Here is a 19880-nt window from a genome sequence, read left to right as displayed (position 1 = left end):
CATAACTGTGCTCACTCTTTTTCCCTTTTGTACATGCTCCTGCTTCTGACTGCAGGTCTTCCCACACCACCCTCTCCTCGACTAACTCCCACTGATTATTGTGTTCTCATGTTACACACTTTAGGAGTCTTTTGCAATACACACCAAAACTACCTGTGTTTTTTTCACAGTACTACCTGTGTATCACCTACTTTAGCATTAACCAACTGGCACTATGTTATAATCGGTTGTCTGCTTGCTTGGTTATCTCCCCACCAGATAGTTACAATATATTAGGTACCCTTATATCCTATCTCCCTGCATAACACCTGCCACAAAACAGACCTATTATCTACTGAAGAAATAAATGTTTCTAAATCACTTTAGTTTAACATACCAGCATCTTTGATTAATAGTGCATTCATATCTTCCACATTAGTGGGCCCTGAAAAAATAAGTATCAGTAAAAGTAAATAAAATTAGTTATTAATTAAACTCAATTTGTTAGTTTCTTGGTTCAGTTAAGCACAATATATTTTATAATATTAAATATACATACAAATGTGTAGGGAAAGTCTTAAGTTTTGTTATCACCATTAGAGAAGACAGGTACATGATGTAAGGCCACATTACAATTTAAAAAAAATAACATATAACATATTTATAAAATTTTATATCAAGCAACAATACAGAAAAATATATTCCACACATTGCTAACTATTGTTATACCCTGATTATATAAGAAAATTCTTAAATTTAAAAAAAAATGAGTCTCCCTCCCCTGAAAAAAGAATAAGAATGGGCAATTCATACAATACACTCTAAACATAAAATAAAATCAGGTTATGAAAGTGACAACAAAATTAAAAGTTCAAATGTGAAACTTTAGAATATGAACTTGGCAGTCATTGCAATACGATCCAGAAAAGAGAATACCATGGTAAAGACATGAAAAACGGTTTATTTAATAAGTACATTTCTTCAGAATAGCAAGATTTCTAACAAGTTTGTCAAAGCACTTTTCTCATATTAAATATGAATTCTTAAGCTCACTTGTCTAATAAGATACAATAAATACTTAAATAATCTAATAAATAATCAAATAATCTAGAACTAGAAAAAGAACTAAACTCTGAAATCACTGAAAACCTTACCAGCACCCGGCAACTTATTAGAGTGTAACTTAAATAGATTATCCACTTCCCTTCAGTGATTTAAAAAATAAAATGGATAGGCGAAAACAGAAATAAAGTTATAAACTCAACAGAAAAGGTAACTGAAGCGGTATAAATGTTATCAAATTTAAAAACCTGTAATCCTGCATTAGGAAATTAGTAAATAGCTATACATTAGACATCAAAATATATTTTCATTTTCATATGAAAACACAATTAACACTCAAATTATCTTTAAAAATTACCACAGTAAAACTTGGCTGGTAGCTCATTTTTCCCTGATTTATAATTTAAACAGAAACACTATTAGTTTTTGGGGGTAATAAAAGGCTAAAAAGTGAGCTGTCCTGTAACTACTCCAAACACGATCAGGAATCTCCTTCCCTACAGAGATTACCGTGTTGTTATTTCCTGACATCAACACTGACTCAATCCTTGATCCCTTACAATGTGATTCCTAGCCCAACCAATCAAGTAATTTATTGTCTCAGAAGATTCTGCTTCTTTCCTCTCACAGCACTGGACACTTCTGACATGCTCTTCTCCAAGATTTACCCTCATACTTCTCTTTTTATCTCTGCGATAATTTCTTACCCAGCTTTGATGCAAGGCCTCCGTGTCCTCATATTCCTGAAGATGAAAGCCTCAGGTTCTGTCCTGGAACCTATTTCTTCTCCCAAGGCTCCTTATATACAGTCCAAAAGTAAAGCTCCATCTCTAACCACTATTAATAGCTGCTTTCCCTGTCATTAAGACTCTAACATTCAGGATCATTTTTGTTCACTTTCCTTTGGCTAGTATAGACAACTAGTTGCCAAAAGTCAATGGATAAACAAATAGTTACTGAGTGTGCCAGGCACTGGGAATAATGTGTGAAAAAAACAAATGTGATCAATGCCCCCTCCCTGAATGTAGAGCATGGCAGAAAAGTAAAAAATGATAAATCCCTTTTAATAATTAAATAAATGATAAACATTTAAATTAATAATAGTAATAATTTTTGTGTACTATGTATAATGCTAAAAATTTCATCACTTCATTTATTTATTATTGACACTATTACAGATGTCCCCCATTACCCTCTCCAAACCCCTTTGCCCACCTCCACCAGCCCCTGCACACCTTCCTCAGTCTTTACCACTCTGTTGTCTGTGTCCATGGGCTATGTGTGTTCTTTGGCTACTCTCTTCCCCTTCTTTTATCCAGTTCCCCACACCCCTTTCTGACCTCTCTCAGACTGTTCCATAAATCCATGCTTTTGGTTCTATTTTGTTGTCAGTTTTATTTTGTTCACTAGATTCCTCATATAAGTGAGATCATATGGTATTTATCTTTCTCTGGCTGGCTTAATTCACTTAGTATAATTATGTCCAGATCTCATTATTCTCTCTTAAATCCAATACCTTCTTCCAATTCCCACTGCCACCATTCTGAGGCTAACATTATTTTAACCTTTTCACACACTACTTGTCACAACATGCTTCAAATGGACTATTTCCCCAAGCAATAAACTTAATTGCTTGCAATTTTGCTTTTGTTGTTAGGTTTACAATAGTAACATCTATCATATTCAAGGCCTACCCAAGGCCTTCTTTTGTGAATTGTCCACACCTGTTCTCTATCCCAGAGACCACCCTTCAGAAAAGAACACATTTGGTTTTTCTCAAGTTCCTATCTTTAAATGACTTAGGAAATTAGGCATTACACATAGTAGGTACTCGCAAACGATTTTAATTAAACATTAACCAATAGATATATCAAAGTATCAAAAATATATCTCACCTTGAAGTCTTTGCATCATTTCTAGAAGTACAGGAGTAAGAGTCTGATTATATTCATGGAATATATCTATAAATAGTACTTCAGTGCAAGGCTGAAGAGGAAAAAATTTTTTAACAAAAACAATGGTATATTAAACTGATTAATTCTAAAATAAAGCAAAGAGTACTCATTTTTAAGATCCTAAACCTCTGAAAATGTTTCAAATCCTTAGTTTTTTAAAGATTATTTTTTAATTTATAACATTATAATAATCATAACGTATAGAAAGTTTATTTCACTATTTCAATCATTTAGTATTATGCACTCATTTATGTAGTTATAAAACTACAAAGAGGAAATAATTTACAACTTTAATTAATAATTCTTTAAATTAAAAAGTAATCTGGAGCCACATTAATTTAAAGATTTGGTACTACGAATGTGTACAGGAATTAATGTGTTATAAATTATATATTTTCTTAACAATGGTATAAGTCAACAACAGTTCATGAGTTCAATTCACCAGAGCAGTATTTCTTCAAATACAAACGTAAGCAGAAGTCACAGTGTTAGCTACACAATATGAATGATTCATTTTGATTCTTAAAGTACTAAATCACTAGATGTTTCATGAGAAAATTATAACTAAATGTTGTCAGCATTGTGCTTTATGTTAAAGAATCATACACATACACATATACATAAACACTAAAATGACAGATGGAATGAGTGTCAGTCAGCTCAGATATTTGCTTCAAAATAATCCAACTGGGGAGGGAGGATGTACTTATATGAAAGTCTATCTATGAGTTGAATAACTGATAAACTAGGTTTTGGATTCAGAGGGTTCATAATATTATAGTACATTTTAATATAAAAATTTTCTTAAAGTTTAATGTTAAAGCAGAAAATTATTTAAAATATTTTAAAGCACTAGCTGGGCCTGGCCAGATAGCTCAATTGGTTAAAGCAGTGGTCAGCAAACTGCGGCTCATGAGCCACATGCGGCTCTTTGGCCCTTAAGAGTATGGCTCTTCCACAAAATACCACGGCCTGGGAGAGTCTATTTTGAAGAAGTGGCGTTAGAGGAAGTTTACGTTTAAAAAAAGTTGGCTCCCAAAAGAAATTTCAATCGTGGTGCTGTTGATATTTGGCTCTGTTGACTAATGAGTTTGCCAACCACTGGGTTAGAGCATTGCCCTGATACAAGGATGTGGGTTCGATTCCAATCAGGGCTCATATAAGAACTAAAACCAATGAATGCATAAATATGTGGAACAAATCAACATTTCTTCCTTCCTCACTTTAAAATAAGTAAATACATTTTTTTTAAATTAAAGCACTAATAATTTGTCAGATTTATAATCTTTCTGGTTTTCTATGTAAGCTTATAAAACTAATACAATTATACATTTTTAGAAAAATAATTGAAAATTATGTAAACGTAAGTCTTTATAATAAGAATAGTTCGAAGACCAAATTTGATAAACTTTCCTCAAATGCTGGCCTTATCAATAAATTTGTTTAATTTTTTAATTGATTTCAGTGAGGAAAGAGAGGGAGAGAGAAATAGAAACATCAATGATTAGAGAGAATCATTAATTGGCTGCCTCCTGCACATCCACCAATGGGGACTGAGCCTAAAACTTGGACATGTGTCCTGACCAGGAATCAAACCATAACCTCCTGGTTAATGGGTTGATGTTCAACCACTGGGCACACTGGCCAGGCAATAAATGCATGTTTAAAAAGCATTCTAAAACTAAAAATAATGGACTGGATTCTGAAATCAATTACACCAGGTGCTAAGTAAGAAAAATAAGGTATCAACATAAGTTTTACAATTACTGAAATACTTCAGAGGAAATAAAAAATTATAGCCAAAAAGAGATAGCTTTCATTTTATAAAAGGCCTTTGTAATTCTGCAATGACAATTATTTCCCAATCAATATGACTGCAAAATGAAGAAAAAAATCAGTTTGCAAACTGCCAATTTAACCAAAAATATATTTTTCAGATTGAAGTTCATCACTTTTCTAAGTACTGTTGTCAGTGAAAAACAGCTCTTCCACGAGAGCTCAAGAAAAAGCATTTCAAGGATGCAGATTTATTTATGATGTAATATCAACAGAGTTCTCTTAGCTTCCCAATGTCACAAGGCAAAGGCAGAACCGAGTTTGTTTCATCGTCCTTGGGAGCCCACACAGTCTGCTGTGGGCCCCAGGTGGCTATTATTGTAGATCCACATGGTTGAGGCACTCCTTTGATTTTGTACCATAAACAAAGCTTGCCACCAAATCATATCCTCTCTGTGGGTCCCTAGAAATGCTTTTCCTTGTGAGACCACAATAACCCCAGCAACACTCTCAAATATAGATTATTATAATTATGAATAGCTTACCAGTCCCACTTAATGCTTGGAATCTTCAAAAAAGTTTCATTCTCTACCAACAGTTATAGAAGTATTAAGCTTTTCCCTATCAATATTTCTTTCAATCAACACTTACCCTTAAACTGTATTTCCAAGAATCCCCTCCCGTCTCTTCCACTGCTGCAATTAAAAAATGATAAATAATGCTCTCCTGAAATGCAATAATGATGTTTCAAAAATCCCAGTTGGAAAACCAAGATTTTAAATAATATGAGTTTAATAACACAGAAAGCAAACCCTTAATACTGAAAGCAAACCCAGATTTCTTTACTAGAAGCTACAGATTATATCTGTGTACATTATAGACACCTATCAAGTGCTTTCATCCATAAGCATTCTCTCATTCTCATTAAAAATTCTGGCCCTGGACAGTTTTGCTCAGTGGATAGAGCGTCAGTCTGCGGACTGAAAGGTCTCAGGTTCGATTCTGGTCAAGGGCATGTGCCCGGGTTGTGGGCTCAATCCCCAGTGGGGATTTGCAGGAGGCAGCTGATCAATGATTCTCTCTCATCATGGATGTTTTTCTCTCTTTCTCTCCCTCTCCCCTCCTCTCTGAAATCAATAAAAATATATATTTTTAAAATTCTATACAGAGGAAAGCTCAAAGTACTTGTCCCTTGCAGAATATCTAATATCACTGATAAACTATCATTACAACCATAAGAATCATTTCATTTGATACAATAATCATGTTTTACAAGTTAAAGAATTAGTGAAATTTTCTATAAATGTCCTACATTTAAAGTAAAATACTTCAGGGACTTTTAAAAATATGGGGATTCAGTGTTACATGTTATAATATTATATATTCTAATAAAAAGGCAATATAAAACATTTAAGATTTTAGCTATGCCCCTCCCTTCCTCTCTGTAAAAAAATCAATAAAATATATATATTTTTAAATCCAAATAGACAAAAAGATCTACAAATTTCACAATATAATAATTTGGATGATTAAAAACATTTTAATCATAAAAAAACTAATTTTAAATTAAAATTTAAATATGTAAAATTTAAATATTCAGCAATTCAGAAATTTTCACCTCCAAATATCTTTCTGGAGTAAGTATTGTATTTCTACAAAAAAAACAAAATGGAATGAATTACAAAGGAGAAACTGACAGGCAGTTAATTTTATGTTTTTGTTTTAAACTACATAATACATACATAATAATAATACCTAAAAATTTTAAGTCTCTTTCTGGAGAAAAATTCTATATACTTGGACAACTCACTCATTAAAAACCAAGATTATCAGATAAAAAGCGGCATATTAAAAAAACAATCTATACCAATAATTAAATAGATGACATCTACTTATGAAAGGGAGAAAAGCCATGGGAAAACTAAAGAAGTGATTCTTACTAAAGCCTTCTGGGTCTTCTTCCCACATTGTCAATTCTTCTTCAGTTAACAGAAAATAATGAGAGACTAATCTTCTACAAATCTCTGTCAAAGTGGGATATGTGAAGAATGCCATCTTAATCTTATGAGCTTCAAGGGTTTCAGGGCTGCTATCTAGAAAAATAAAATTTCCAAGTTAATTGTACAGACAAAATTCTACCCAAGTGGGATTATGTAACACAAATTTTAAAATACACTCTTAGGAAAAATAATGATTATTATAATAAAATACACCCTTAGGGGGGAAAAATACAGTGCTATATAAATTTTCTTTTTCATTATGGACACACCACAAAACACTTTATTTTGTTCACACGTGTGTCTTGCTTCTTTGTTACCACTATAGCTTGTGTACTATCATGCTATATTATCACACAATACTGAAGTGACTTATTTATCTCTCTCGCTCTACTCTCCCAAGATTTTCTCATCTTGGTATACATATACATGAATGAATTCTAAGTAAAATAACAAATAACATAGCCTATCTGGAAGTAACCACTTAGAAAAAGTCAGAGATAATTTGTAATTATACTAATAAATACAGCCTACATCATGAGCTGCAGTGGTTATTGTAATCTTCAAGTCCTTGGGCTTCCACTGCTCTTCTACTGTACTACATAAGAAACTTCACTAAATGAACTGCATTTTAAAAGCTGACATTCATGTAAGACTCTAATTCTTATCTCTATTTCATGTCACAGCAATATTTTATTTTTCAGACATGATAAATTCAAGGAAATTACATAAAAATAGCATGTATTTCACATTTTAATTACAATAAGAAAATGAAAAAAGTAAAACTACTTGTAAGCATTACCTTCAAAATTTTTGGATGGCTTATAAGCATAATTTTTGACAATCATCTTAATCAGATTCATGCATTGGACAATGAATCGTTCAAATGTAACCCCTTCACCAACTTCTGTAAATACATAGCTTACAGAAAATTCCAGAGATCTCTGAATTAGAGGAGTAAATGAAAAGGGATGCTGATCCAAAAAGTCCAAAAGCTATAAAGAAAAAAATTAAAATGTATTTTTCCCAAATTAATATAGGCATATAATCATCCATAAGTACAACTTATAACTTTGCTAGTAAATATCTGGCAAGTTTTGAACCTTGGTGGGAATCTGTGTACGTGCAGTTTCATATGTAATACATATGTTGTATACATAATATACTTTTTTTTTTTAATTTTCAAAGTTTTATTTCTTCAGACCATAAAATCATTACATTTGCATTTTAAGGCTCTGATTTTAAATTTTTTTAAAAATATATTTATAATATACTTCTTGAGTTGCATCACATAATGTGGATTATATCAGATATGCCATAATTAGCACTTTCTGTTATTTTTAGTAGAGTTCAAAATAGATCTACTTCAAACTTAATTTGTTAATAATGGCTAAATATAATGCAAAAGTTGTAAATATATACAAATCAGGCCTTTATAAAGTACAGTTAGTTCTGACTTAAGATTATCAATACAGGTTCTGAGAAATAAATAACAAAACCCATTTTACCATAGGTTAATTAATAAAACAAGAGATAAGCTGCAGCATCTCATCATCTATACTAATAAAAGGGTAATATGCAAATTGGTCACAACACCCTCACAGTAATAACCAAACAGCAGGCTGCATGGGGTGACAAGAACGGCAGGGAGGTTAGCGAAGGACAACCAAATGACAGACCAGCAGGCTGTGTGGGGTGACCAGGCCAGCAGGGTGGGCAGTGAGGAGTGACCAGGCCACCACAGAGAGGGGCAGTGAGGGGTGACCAGGCTGTCAGAGGGAGCAGTTGGGGATGACCAGGCCAACTGGGAGGGAGGGGCAGTTAGGGGCGATCAGGCTGACAGACAGAGGCAGTTAGGGGTGATCAGGCTGGCGGAGGGGGCAGCTAGGGGCAATAAGGCAGATAGGCAGGTGAGCAGTTAGGAGCCAGTGGTCCCAGATTGTGAGAAGGATGTCCTGGATTGGAGAGGGTTCAGGCTGGGCCAAGGGGAACCCACCCTACCTGTGCATAAATCCTGTGCACCGGGCCTCTAGTTATAAATAAAACAACACTGAACAAAACAACATTATTCAAAGACCTGCTGTAACAGATAAAAGCAAAAAATAAAAAAATTTACCTGCGTTTCCTACATGAACTATATTTTGATGCATTAAATCAGTGGTTCTCAATCTTTCTAATGCTGCAACCCTTTTATAAAATATTTTATTGATTTTTTACAGAGAGGAAGAGAGAGGGATAGAGAGTTAGAAACATCTTTGAGACAGAATCATCGATCAGCTGCTTCCTGCACACCCCCTACTGGGGATGTGCCCCCAACCAAGGTACATGCCCTTGACTGGAATTGAACCTGAGACCTTTCAGTCTGCAGGCTGATGCTCTATCCACTGAGCCAAACCGGTTTCGGCTAATGCCGAACCCTTTAATACAGTTCCTCATGTTGTGGTGACCCCCAACCATAAAATTATTTTCATTGCTACTTCCTAATTGTAACTTTGCTACTGTTAATGAATTGTAATATAAATATCTGTGTTTTCCGATGGTCTTAGGCGATCCTGCTAGCCGTTCTCAACCTGTAGGTCACTTGAGAACCATTGCATTAAATAGTTGATAAGAGAGATTTCTTCTTTACAGAAGAACTAGAGGCCCAGTACATGAAATTTGCACAGTTAAGAAAATGGGTCCTAGCAACTGCCGGCTGCCAGGTGCTGGCCAGGTAATCCTTCCCTGCCCCCGCCCAGCCCCGCCACCAGGTCAAACTCCTGGAAGAACTCCAGGTCAAAGGGATAATTTGCATACTACACTTTTATTATATAGGATTCCAGCTAATAAATGTAAAGAGAATCATAGAATGCCATCATTTTGTAATCCCTCATCAAACAATGTATTTAGGCCATGATCACCAATGGCTGCACAAATCAATAGGGGAAAGACTGTTGGGAAGCTTTATAATGGATTAGAGGCCCAGTGCACTTGCGGGGGGAGATGGGAGGGGGAGCCTTAGACCAGATTGGGCGAGGGTACAGGTTAGACCACGGACTCCACTGGTGCACCATCAGGGCCGGGGAGCGAGGGAGGGATGCAGGAGATTAGCCAGCGGGGGTGGGACCTCAGGAGGGCTCCAGGGCATGTCCAGCCCATCTCAGTCCCAATCGGCCAGACCCCAGCAGCAAGCTAACCTACTAATCGGAACGTCTGCCTCCTGATGGTCAGTGCAGTCATAGCAAGCAATTGAGCAGCCTAGCGTATCATTAACATATTACACTTTGATTGGTTGAGTGGATTACCAGACACTTAGCATATCAGGCTTTTATTATGTGGGATAGCTCAAAAGATGTTCAATATGATGCTAATCAGTCACTTGACTTACTAATATTATATTGCCTGCTACATTTTATCTACATCCTGCTTAGCTATCTTCTTCTTTTTAAAAAAATATATTTTATTGATTTTTTACAGAGAGGAAGGGAGAGGGATAGAGAGCTAGAAACATAGATAAGAGAGAAACATTGACCAACTGCCTCCTGCATACCCCCTACTGGGGATGTTCCCACAACCAATGTACATGCCCTTGACCAGAATCCAACCTGGGACCCTTCAGTCCACAGACCGATGCTCTATCCACTGAGTCAAACTGGTTTTGGCTACACTATCTTCTTTATCTCTGCTTTTTCCAATGGACCTAAGAATAATGAGCTTTAGAGGAATCAACTTCTCCAATACTTTATTAAGATACATTTTTTTACATCAAGATGACTCATCTACTATAATTTATGGTATATAAATTTAATTATTATAGGCTTCAAGATAGAAAGGTGTTTTTTTTTCTTCAATTTTCCTATAAACAGAAAATAAGTTACTATACACTAAAGTCAAAACATATGCTTATAAAAACATAACTTTCCTAGCTAAATGTTCATACGTATATTTTATTTGAAAAACACAATTAAGATAAAAAGAAAACTTACCACTTTAGTAAAAAGGATAATGGTCTTTTCCAGTTTATCTCTAAATACAGTATCTGTATCTACACTTCTACCTGTTAAAAATACATTTCATATATTAGTACAAGTTTATAATATTACATAAATTCACAACTAAAACAATGATTAAACTTTTAGCAAAAATATTATCATATATTTCTGCTTATTTTGCATTAAGAATTCATTATTGTGCACTCCTGACTCTAAACAAATGTACTATATACAAAGTTTTTATAAAGCAATGCCAAGATTTGCACTTAAGAGACATAATAATCCTCAGTGCCCTATTTCACAAAATTAATCCTAAAATATAAATTGAACCCATTTTAAAAATAAAAGGGTAACAATTTTATCCATGAATCATGAGTCCCATTTTCAAGATCTAAATTAGTCATAGCTAAAATACTTTTCAAGCAGCATTAAGTAAAAACAAAGCATTTAAAAATTAGCACATACTCGTTATTTTTCCTATATCTCTAACCATTTTTTTTTCTGATAATTTCCCTGGCAGATAAACTTTTGTATATTCAGAATAATGTCCATCAGCCCATGAACTACACTGATCTCAAATAATACTCTTCATATTCTGCCTCATTTATTTCTCTTTTATTTCCCCCATGAAGATGGCCAAGAAAAGTAATCATTTTTAAAAAATAAACTATATTATATGTACTGTCATATTTATGTTTGTATGCGCAGTATCCAGAGCAGTGACTGGCAAAGACTCAACAATGCTTTTACTAAACTGAAAAGACCGACATAAAAACAATCAGTAATTCCCTAAGGTTAGTACACTAAGAAACCTTCTGAGGATAATAAGTCCTCAAAAATACACACATACAGCCCTCGCCAGTTTGGCTGAGTGGATAGAGCATAAGATCATGGACTGAAGGGTCCCAAGTTTGACTCTGGTTAAGGGCACATATCTTGGTTGCAGGCTCAATCCTGACCCTGATCTGGGGGGCACATGTGGGAGGCAACCAATGAAAGTGTCTTTCTTACACAGATGTTTCTTTCTCTGTCTCTCCCCCTCCCTTCCATTCTCTCTAAAAATCAATGGAAGTTATCCTCAGATGAGGATTAACAACAATAACAAAAAATACACATATAGGATATACATACTTGTGTGTGCCTACAAAAGGTGTGTGTGTGTGTGTGTGTGTGTGTGTGTGTGTATCATAAGCAAAGATGCTTACAGTTATAGGGAAGAGAAAAGGATAACAGACCACCAGTATAATACAACACAAATATAAATGATAAATTCTTTTTTTGTGGGGTACTGCATTAGAAAGTGTCCTAAAGGTAAGCAAATGAAGGTAAATAAACAAGGAATTTACAAAATGAAAGTACAATTTAAGGAAATTTATATGTAAAATATACTAAAAGCAACAGAATCTATAAGAAGTCTAAACATTTGCAGAGAATCTACACAATGATTATCTATTCAATGTATAACTGTTGTGGATGTCTGCAGTAGAAAAACAGAAGTAATGAGCACAGAATGAAATTTTTTTTAAAAGGTTTCCTCAATATAAGATGACTTGTGTATGAAAACAAAGCTCAGATTTCTATATAACTTTAGAGAATTATCACAGCACAACGTTTTAGCCTCTCTCCAGATTTGCAAGTGCAGAGCAGAAGATATTAATGAATAAGGATTCTACTGTAAAAAATACTACCATGGAAGTACTTACTGCATTCCAGAAATTGTTTGAGACGGTCAAATATTCCATGTAAAAAACCCTAGAAAATAATTTTTAAAGTGTCTTCATTTATTCTGTAATAAAAATGTACCTTATGCTTTTTCAGGGATACTAAAACATATCTATCAAGTCATCTTAAAAAGTTAAAACTTAGTAAAAAATATCCCACTATTAAAAACAAGTCTAATACAAGAAAGTAATTACAGTAAACCCCTTATCCAAAGGGATTAAGTCCCTAAACCCGACCCCCAATGTATACCTAAAACCCTGGACAGTACAAAACCAATATGCAAAAAATAAATAAATAAAATAAAAAGGCTCTGGTTAAAACTTGAGTAGACCCAAAGACCCGATTTTTGCAAAATTTTGCAAAAATTTCTGTGCACCTGCGCCTTCCAAAGCAATCCACAGAAAGCAATAATTTAGCTGACTTAAACTCACTGTGAAAACTAATATATATATGAGTATGAATAATATAATCCCATTTTGTTTTGGGAGGAAAGAAATGCAGTTATATACTTTTGCATACAGAGAGTAGATGACACTCTAGTAATAACAAATATACATCACAACTTAGGCTTACCAAGAATGGGGTTTTTCCCTTATATACATATTTTTAATTGATTGCAAAGAGAATGTATAGATGTTATAAGAAGAAAAAAATCATTTAAATATACAAAAACAGACAAAGGAGCATATCAAGAATATAAATATGACACAACTGGTAATGTTATAATGCAATCAAATTCACAGTTCACTTGAATTCAGATTCAAATGAACACTCTCAATGTATAATATCATCTTGAGAACTAACTTAGGCCTATTTCCTCTTCTTCACACAATAGCTGCTTTAATGTAGTGAAAACAAACCACAAATATAAAAGTATAATTAACACAAAATTTTTTTTAAAAAACACTACCTTGTCACATAGTAAAAACACTTAAATGAATGCTAAGTAAAAAGAACAGGCTTCAAAGTTTTTAGGAAAATACCAAACATTTTCCTAAAGTTACAAAAAAAAACCAATTACTTCTTCCACTTACCATCACCTCCATATTCTCATGAGGTTCCATAAATCCATTAACAGTTAACTTACGCAGAACTGAAAAGTAAAACCAAGCTTTATTTGCATTTTATTTTTTCATATTTTATCCTACTAAAATCATGATCAGAGTAAAAACTTAGAATCACAAAACCTCATCAAGCTTGAAGGCTACAATCTTAATATATTAATATATTGCACAATTTCATTTCATTTCTATAATTGTTTGTGGTTCTCACCTGTAATAACTCCTATAGGTTGAAATTGAGGTTACCTCTAATCCATAAACTTTAAACTATGCCTTAAGAGTGATCAAAAAGTTTCATTGTTTTAGGCTACATTGGCTAAATACAAGTCAAGATGATACCCCATCAGGTACCATCTAAAATCTAAATGAGCCTGAAGTACATGTAAAAAAGATATACCCTGAATTCTCAGGGAAAAGAGCTGGGAAATAGAGCTGAACTAAGCCTTGTGGACAAGAGAGTTAGCATGACAATAAGGGTAGCAGCCCTTAGTACTACATGCATGAGAAATGTAAAGTAGAAGCAAAATTCTAAAAAGAATGTACTCAGAATCATGAGATGACAATAATGTAAATATAACATTATTGTAAATATAACATTATTGTAGTTCTGGTTTGTGTCGCTAGATGGTTAGACTGCTGGACTGCACAACAAAGCGTTGAAGGTACCATTCCCAGTCAAGGCATATATCTGGGTTGCAGGTTCAATCCCTGACCCGGGCCCAGCACAGTGGGGAGGCAACCAATTGATGTTTTCTCTCTCACATCCATGATTCTCTCTCCCCCTTTCTTTCCTCAGATGAAGATTAACAACGACAACAAAAACCCCAAAACATAAACTACTGTACACTTTCATCAATTAGAGTACAAAGAGTTATTCTCATAAAAGAAAAACAAACTATAAATAATTCCTTGTGTCTGAGGGAGAAATTAATCTTATACTCTTGGTGACATTAGCAATAAAAAATCCACCCAGAAGAACTATTTGGTGACCATTTCGAGGTATGTCATTTCAAAAATGAACGTATCAAGTTTAACAGCACCTTTCAATGATAGTAGAGTTCGTTCTAATGAATTTAGAGCTGCAGCTTCATTGCCAGAAGAAATGTGTTGAAGGAATGTGTCTGTGTGGTGATTCCACAGAGAGCAGGCAAAATTATAAATTCCAGAAGCTAACTGCAAAGAAATATCAACAAATTTGTTCACATTAAATAAGTCAGTAATCAATTAGGCCTACATAGTAATACATTTCAGTTTTTAAATTGAGCACACATTTCCCATGAGATTTGCAATAGTCAAGAGTAATTTATCACAAAGTTTCAAACTCTTAAAGCCAAAATCCATAGCAATAAATAGTTTACATGGCTGCTGCTATGAACACACACACACACCCTATATTAGTTTCTTGAAACAATATTAAGCCTAATGCCTACATTATAGTCTGATATAATCTACTTATGCTTTTTATTTTCTGCCTCTAGGTTTAAAAAACTGATTTATGGACTATCACTGAGTGCATCAGATAAGTCAATATACTAAGAAATACAAAGGAGTCAAATATCTGTGTCCTGCCAGTTTTACTCATCATGCTTTTGAGCATTTAGAGCCAGGAACATACAAACCACACTGCTTGTCAGGCTGCTTTTCTAACACTTACTGCTATTTAAAGCCTACACTCAGTCTCACACTGAGGAGCAGTTAGCCTCTGCCTTCCAGACTGAGGCAGAACCAATTTCCTTGGTATTTTCACCTTTTTCCCACAAGGTCAAAGATCAATCTAGCTGAGCCTACATGGCCATTTTATTTAAATAAAAATCAGATGAAAGTGCCCATCACTAGTTATTATTAGCATACTACATAAAAACAGAGGTTGATTTGATTCCCAGTCAGGGGGCATAGGAATAAATAGGTGCATAGCAAAGAATTTAATATGATAAGTAGGTCAAGAATTTAGCTCTACGCCAAGAAAATATAAAATAAGGAATAAAACTAAACGTACAAAGGTCTTCTAGGAAAAAACAGATTAAAAACACAAACATCTGTATTGAAATTGTGCTATAAGATTTCCACCTCAAAACTTTAATGGTGCTTATATAGGTTAATCTAAAGTAATAAAGTCTATAAATTCTACAACTTTAGAACTGAAAGGAGATTTTAAAGCAGGCGTCTTCAAACTGCGGCCCGCAGAGGAGTCTGATCTGGCCCGCCAGGTTTTTTGGGCAGTGAGCGCAGCCGAGGTGTTACAGTAGGAATTAGTAGTTCATATAGTCCGGCCCTCCAGCTCTCTGAGGGACCGTGATCTGGCCCCCACTTTAAAAAGTTTGAGGACGCCTGTTTTAAAGAATCAAAGTTTAAGTGCCTTGCTCAAAATTCCAAAGCTGCTCAGTACAAAGAAACATTCTTCATTGGAAAATAGAGCTTCTCATAATTTTAACCCATATCTCTAAAAATAAGTGAAATAAAATGCTCTCCAAAGATCTTTAATTTTTTCTTAGGTTTGGATTACTTTATTTACTACAGCATATACTTGGTCAGTTACATGTCATGTCTACTAGATATTATTTGGTTAATTCATTCATAATTACATTAGAATTACTATTTGTACCTTAAATTCCCTTGCTTTCATAAGGAATTTAAGGTACAAATTAAATTTTGTACCTTAAATTTAATTTGTACCTTAAATTTACTTTAAGGTACAAAGTAAATCAAAAAACAAACTACAAATAATCCTTTAATTGTAATTACCAAAAATGTCAAAATTTTTACTTCAGGTTTATATGAAAGGCATACTATTTTATAGAAAATGATTTCCTTTTTTGTGTCAAAACAAGCTCAATTTTGTCACTGCAAAACAATTTTCTCTCAAATGCTGATTTTGTAATTTGTCACCCTGAAAAGAACTTCATTTAACATGGAAGGGAAACAGGATATAAAAACTGTTGGGACACATTGAGCAGCAGGTAGCAGTTTTAAGTACAAAGTGCACTACTTTGCAATAGCAACTAGATTACTTTTTCATGTATGTGTGGAAAACTAATTTAGTAGATTACAACTATTACAGTAAACATTTTTAATATGTTTTTATTGATTTCAGAGAGAGTAAGGGAGAGGGAGAGAGAGACAGAAACATCAACGATGAGAGAGTCATTGATCAGCGGCCTCCTGTCCACCCCCTCCTTGGAATCGTGCCCACAACCCAAGCATGTGACCTAACTAGGAATCGAACCCTGACCTCCTGGTTCATGGGTCAACATTCCAACCACTGAGCAATACCAGACAGGCTAAACATTTATTTAAAGGAAAGTTTTCCTGTATTTCAGATTACCAAAATAACAGAGGACACTTTATTAACTGGCAAAATTGCTTTTTTTATTTCCCCACAAACACTACCTTCAATTAAATTACACATCTTGTGCCCCAAGGCATCAGACAAGACTGCTCTCCTAAGCTACACTATGCTCCATGTTTCTAGGTTCAACTCCATTCCAAAATGAAAGGTTCTAAGCTGAAATATTTTTCCAGGTATATTAAAATTTGTATATACTTCCCAAACTCCTTTTTTTTTATTTTTTTTAAGTTTTACACAATATTATACTATGAAATCTAACTTTTATCTAAGAACAAGTATCCCTTCTCTATTGTTTATTCACTTAACAAACAGTTACTGAGAACCACCACTTAGATACATCCTTCTGGGCTTGAGAGTAGGGTTATAATGAAAGCTACAGTCCTCTCGTAAAATTCATAATGTAATAGATCTCAGAATGTTAACAATTATAACTCAGCACAATGTAAGAAATATTGGGCTGGAAACAGGTACAAGATGCTGGGTAGACCTATATTTTATTCTACATGGAAAGGAAATAGCCTCTTCATATTGAGCATTTAGAGACAAGAACATATAAATCACACTGCTTGTCAGGGTCGTACACATTCTAATAATAATAAAATCAAAGGATTAAAGAAGGATGTATTTCACCTGGGGGGGAAGAGGTGGGGAACAAACGGAAGGGATGAAAGTGAGTTTCATACTTCAAGGAAACATAGAAGAAAGCTGAAGTAGTCAGAAAGCTGTCCAGAATAAGGTCCCTGATAAAATAAAATCTGTAGAGATTGCCTAGGCTAAATATAAATTATACCTGAAAACTAAGGCAACACATTTGGGGCATACAACTTGAGAAAACCAAACTAAAAATTAAGGCTTCCATAGAAGGGTAGTAACGAATAACTATAAGACAGAATATTCTACATATTTGACTTTTATATGAAAAACTTCCAATATAAAAACAAATGCATAAATGTAGATGTGAGGATGAAAATAGAGGTTGAAGTGATGTAATTTTGATGAAAGGGGCCACAAGCCAAGGAATGAATGCAAGTGGTTTATAGAAGCTAGAAAGGCAAGGAAATCACCCTTGGAGGTGCCAGAAGGAACACAGCCATCGTGACAGCCTGATTTTAGGACTTCTGACTTAAGAACTGAATAAATCTAATAAAGCTGATGTCTGAACTTGGAAAACTGAAGTTTGATCCATTATTTTTGGATCAAGGCACACCAGATTACTTAAAGAGGAAGAAAATCTTTTAATGGTTTGTCAACAAATTTATAAAATTTTACTGAAAGAACTGACTGCAAAAGAAAGGCAAGAAAACGTATGAAGAATTAACCCTGCAGAAAGCGAACTTGAGGTAACCAATACTCTTCTGAATCAGACAAAGGAAGACGTTTGTCCTCTAAAAAGTGAAACTGGGTTAAAAATAAAGAGGGCAGCATGGCCAGTGAGGCTCACTTGAGTATCGACCCATGAACCAAGAGGTCGTCACCTGTTCAATTCCTGGTCAGGGCACATGCCCGGGTTGCAAACTTGATCCCCAGAAGGGGATGTGCAGGAGGCAGCTGTTCATGTTTCTCTCTAGATTTTTCTATTCTCTCTCATTCTCCTTCTCCCTTTCTCTTGGGGGGGAGGGGGGGAAAATATCAATAAAATACTAAAAATAAATAAAAAGTACATAATGTGGTTCTGACTTAAACTTAAGTTTACATAAGAATCACCGGAGGTGCTCTGCTTTGGCTCAGTGGATAGAGCATCAGCCTGCAGACCGAAGGTTCGATTCTGGGCAAGGCATGTACCCTGGTTGAGGGCACATCACCAGTAGGGGGTGTGCAGGAAGCAGCTGATCAATGTTTCTCTCTTATCGATGTTCCTTGCTCTCTATCCCTCTCTGTTCCTCTCTATAAAAAAATCAATTAAAAAAATATTTTTAAAAAAAGAATCACCTTGGGAGCCAAATGCAGATTCCCAAGCACTATCCTCAAAATAAGGATTCCAAAAAAAGCAAGAATACTGTTAAAAATATGTTGAGACTCACCATTATTATATGGTACAGTCCAAAACATCAGGTTGAACAATGGGAAAATCGCTGTTTTGGTAGTTCAAGACAAATACAAAAGTACCAAAGCAAATGAACAAAGACAGGAGTCTTTTCAAAAAATGGTGCTAAAACAAGCAAAGGACTACTGCCCCTCAATTATGTCAGGCTCCTTCCTACATCTGCCCATCCATTAACCAGGCATGTCAATATTAACTTCCTAAATTTCAACTCTGTATATTCCCTTTACCACTGCTTCATTTAAGAGGTTCATCATCTCATCTGAACTACCCCAGCAGCCTCAAACCTGTTGCTTTGTCTTCAGACTGTTCTTTACCAACCAATTCCCCTCACTGTCAGTGAAGTGGTCTTATGGTCAGTCACTATTCAGTTTACAATCTGTCAGCTATTACATATTATCCTGAACTTTTTTAAGTCCATTGGGAAAATTTCATAACCTTTCAGTAAAACATTTAGGTAAAATTATAAATGGTTTTATATAAGTAGCATGGTTTTCGTAATCAAATTATGTTAAATCACTTACATCATAAAACAGTTTTCTATCAGCAGCCAGACGTTTAGAGGCCAGAGTCTTGGTTACATGATAGAAGGTAAGTAATGCTCTGTGCTGCCGAAGATCATCTTGGACTTTCACAGATTCTATAAGAATGGGAATCAGTTCAGGCCACTGTCTGGGACAGTCCAATCGAGCAACTTTCGCAATGAGTACTGCAATCTGAGTTGCGATCTGGAGAGGGAAAATTAATCATCAGAAATAAAAGCAATGGATAAAAGTTACCTTTCTGGTTATTACACATTTGAACAAAATGAATAACATTTTCATAAAACAACTACTCAAAGTCTGGTACATGGGTGGAGAGTGGGTGATTTAAAATCCTTTCAGGGTCTGTGAGTTCCTCCCTTTCCCAATAACATATTTCCTTCATATAACTTTTACCAAAATAATATACTGCAAACAGAGTAAATAAA

The 19880-nt window shown here is 34.6% G+C and overlaps 1 protein-coding gene across 7 annotated transcripts in view; it reads right to left on the bottom strand.

The window, feature by feature from the left end:
• Positions 1 to 19880, bottom strand: part of IPO11 (importin 11) — a 90162-nt gene that overhangs the window by 56458 nt on the left and 13824 nt on the right. For 6 of the 7 annotated variants that reach the window (XR_004982916.2, XR_004982917.2, XM_036409714.2 and 3 more), the window contains exons 5-14: positions 19435 to 19638; positions 14564 to 14696; positions 13497 to 13555; positions 12444 to 12492; positions 10735 to 10805; positions 7572 to 7764; positions 6713 to 6865; positions 5424 to 5467; positions 2937 to 3027; positions 377 to 424 (exon numbers count right to left, since the gene is read on the bottom strand). Coding sequence is in view for 5 of the 7 variants with exons in the window: in XM_036409714.2 (XP_036265607.1) it covers positions 377 to 424; positions 2937 to 3027; positions 5424 to 5467; positions 6713 to 6865; positions 7572 to 7764; positions 10735 to 10805; positions 12444 to 12492; positions 13497 to 13555; positions 14564 to 14696; positions 19435 to 19638 (1045 nt within the window). In the remaining 2 variants the exon portion in view is untranslated. The remainder of the gene's footprint in view (positions 1 to 376; positions 425 to 2936; positions 3028 to 5423; positions 5468 to 6712; positions 6866 to 7571; positions 7765 to 10734; positions 10806 to 12443; positions 12493 to 13496; positions 13556 to 14563; positions 14697 to 19434; positions 19639 to 19880) is intronic. The other variant, XM_036409713.2, reaches the window with a different exon arrangement.

Source organism: Pipistrellus kuhlii, unplaced genomic scaffold (assembly GCF_014108245.1).
Source record: "Pipistrellus kuhlii isolate mPipKuh1 unplaced genomic scaffold, mPipKuh1.p scaffold_m20_p_4, whole genome shotgun sequence".
In the NCBI taxonomy this organism is placed as follows: Eukaryota; Metazoa; Chordata; class Mammalia; order Chiroptera; family Vespertilionidae; genus Pipistrellus; species Pipistrellus kuhlii.
The sequence above is the reverse complement of the archived record's forward strand: the minus strand, read 5'-3'. Positions and strand labels throughout refer to the sequence as shown.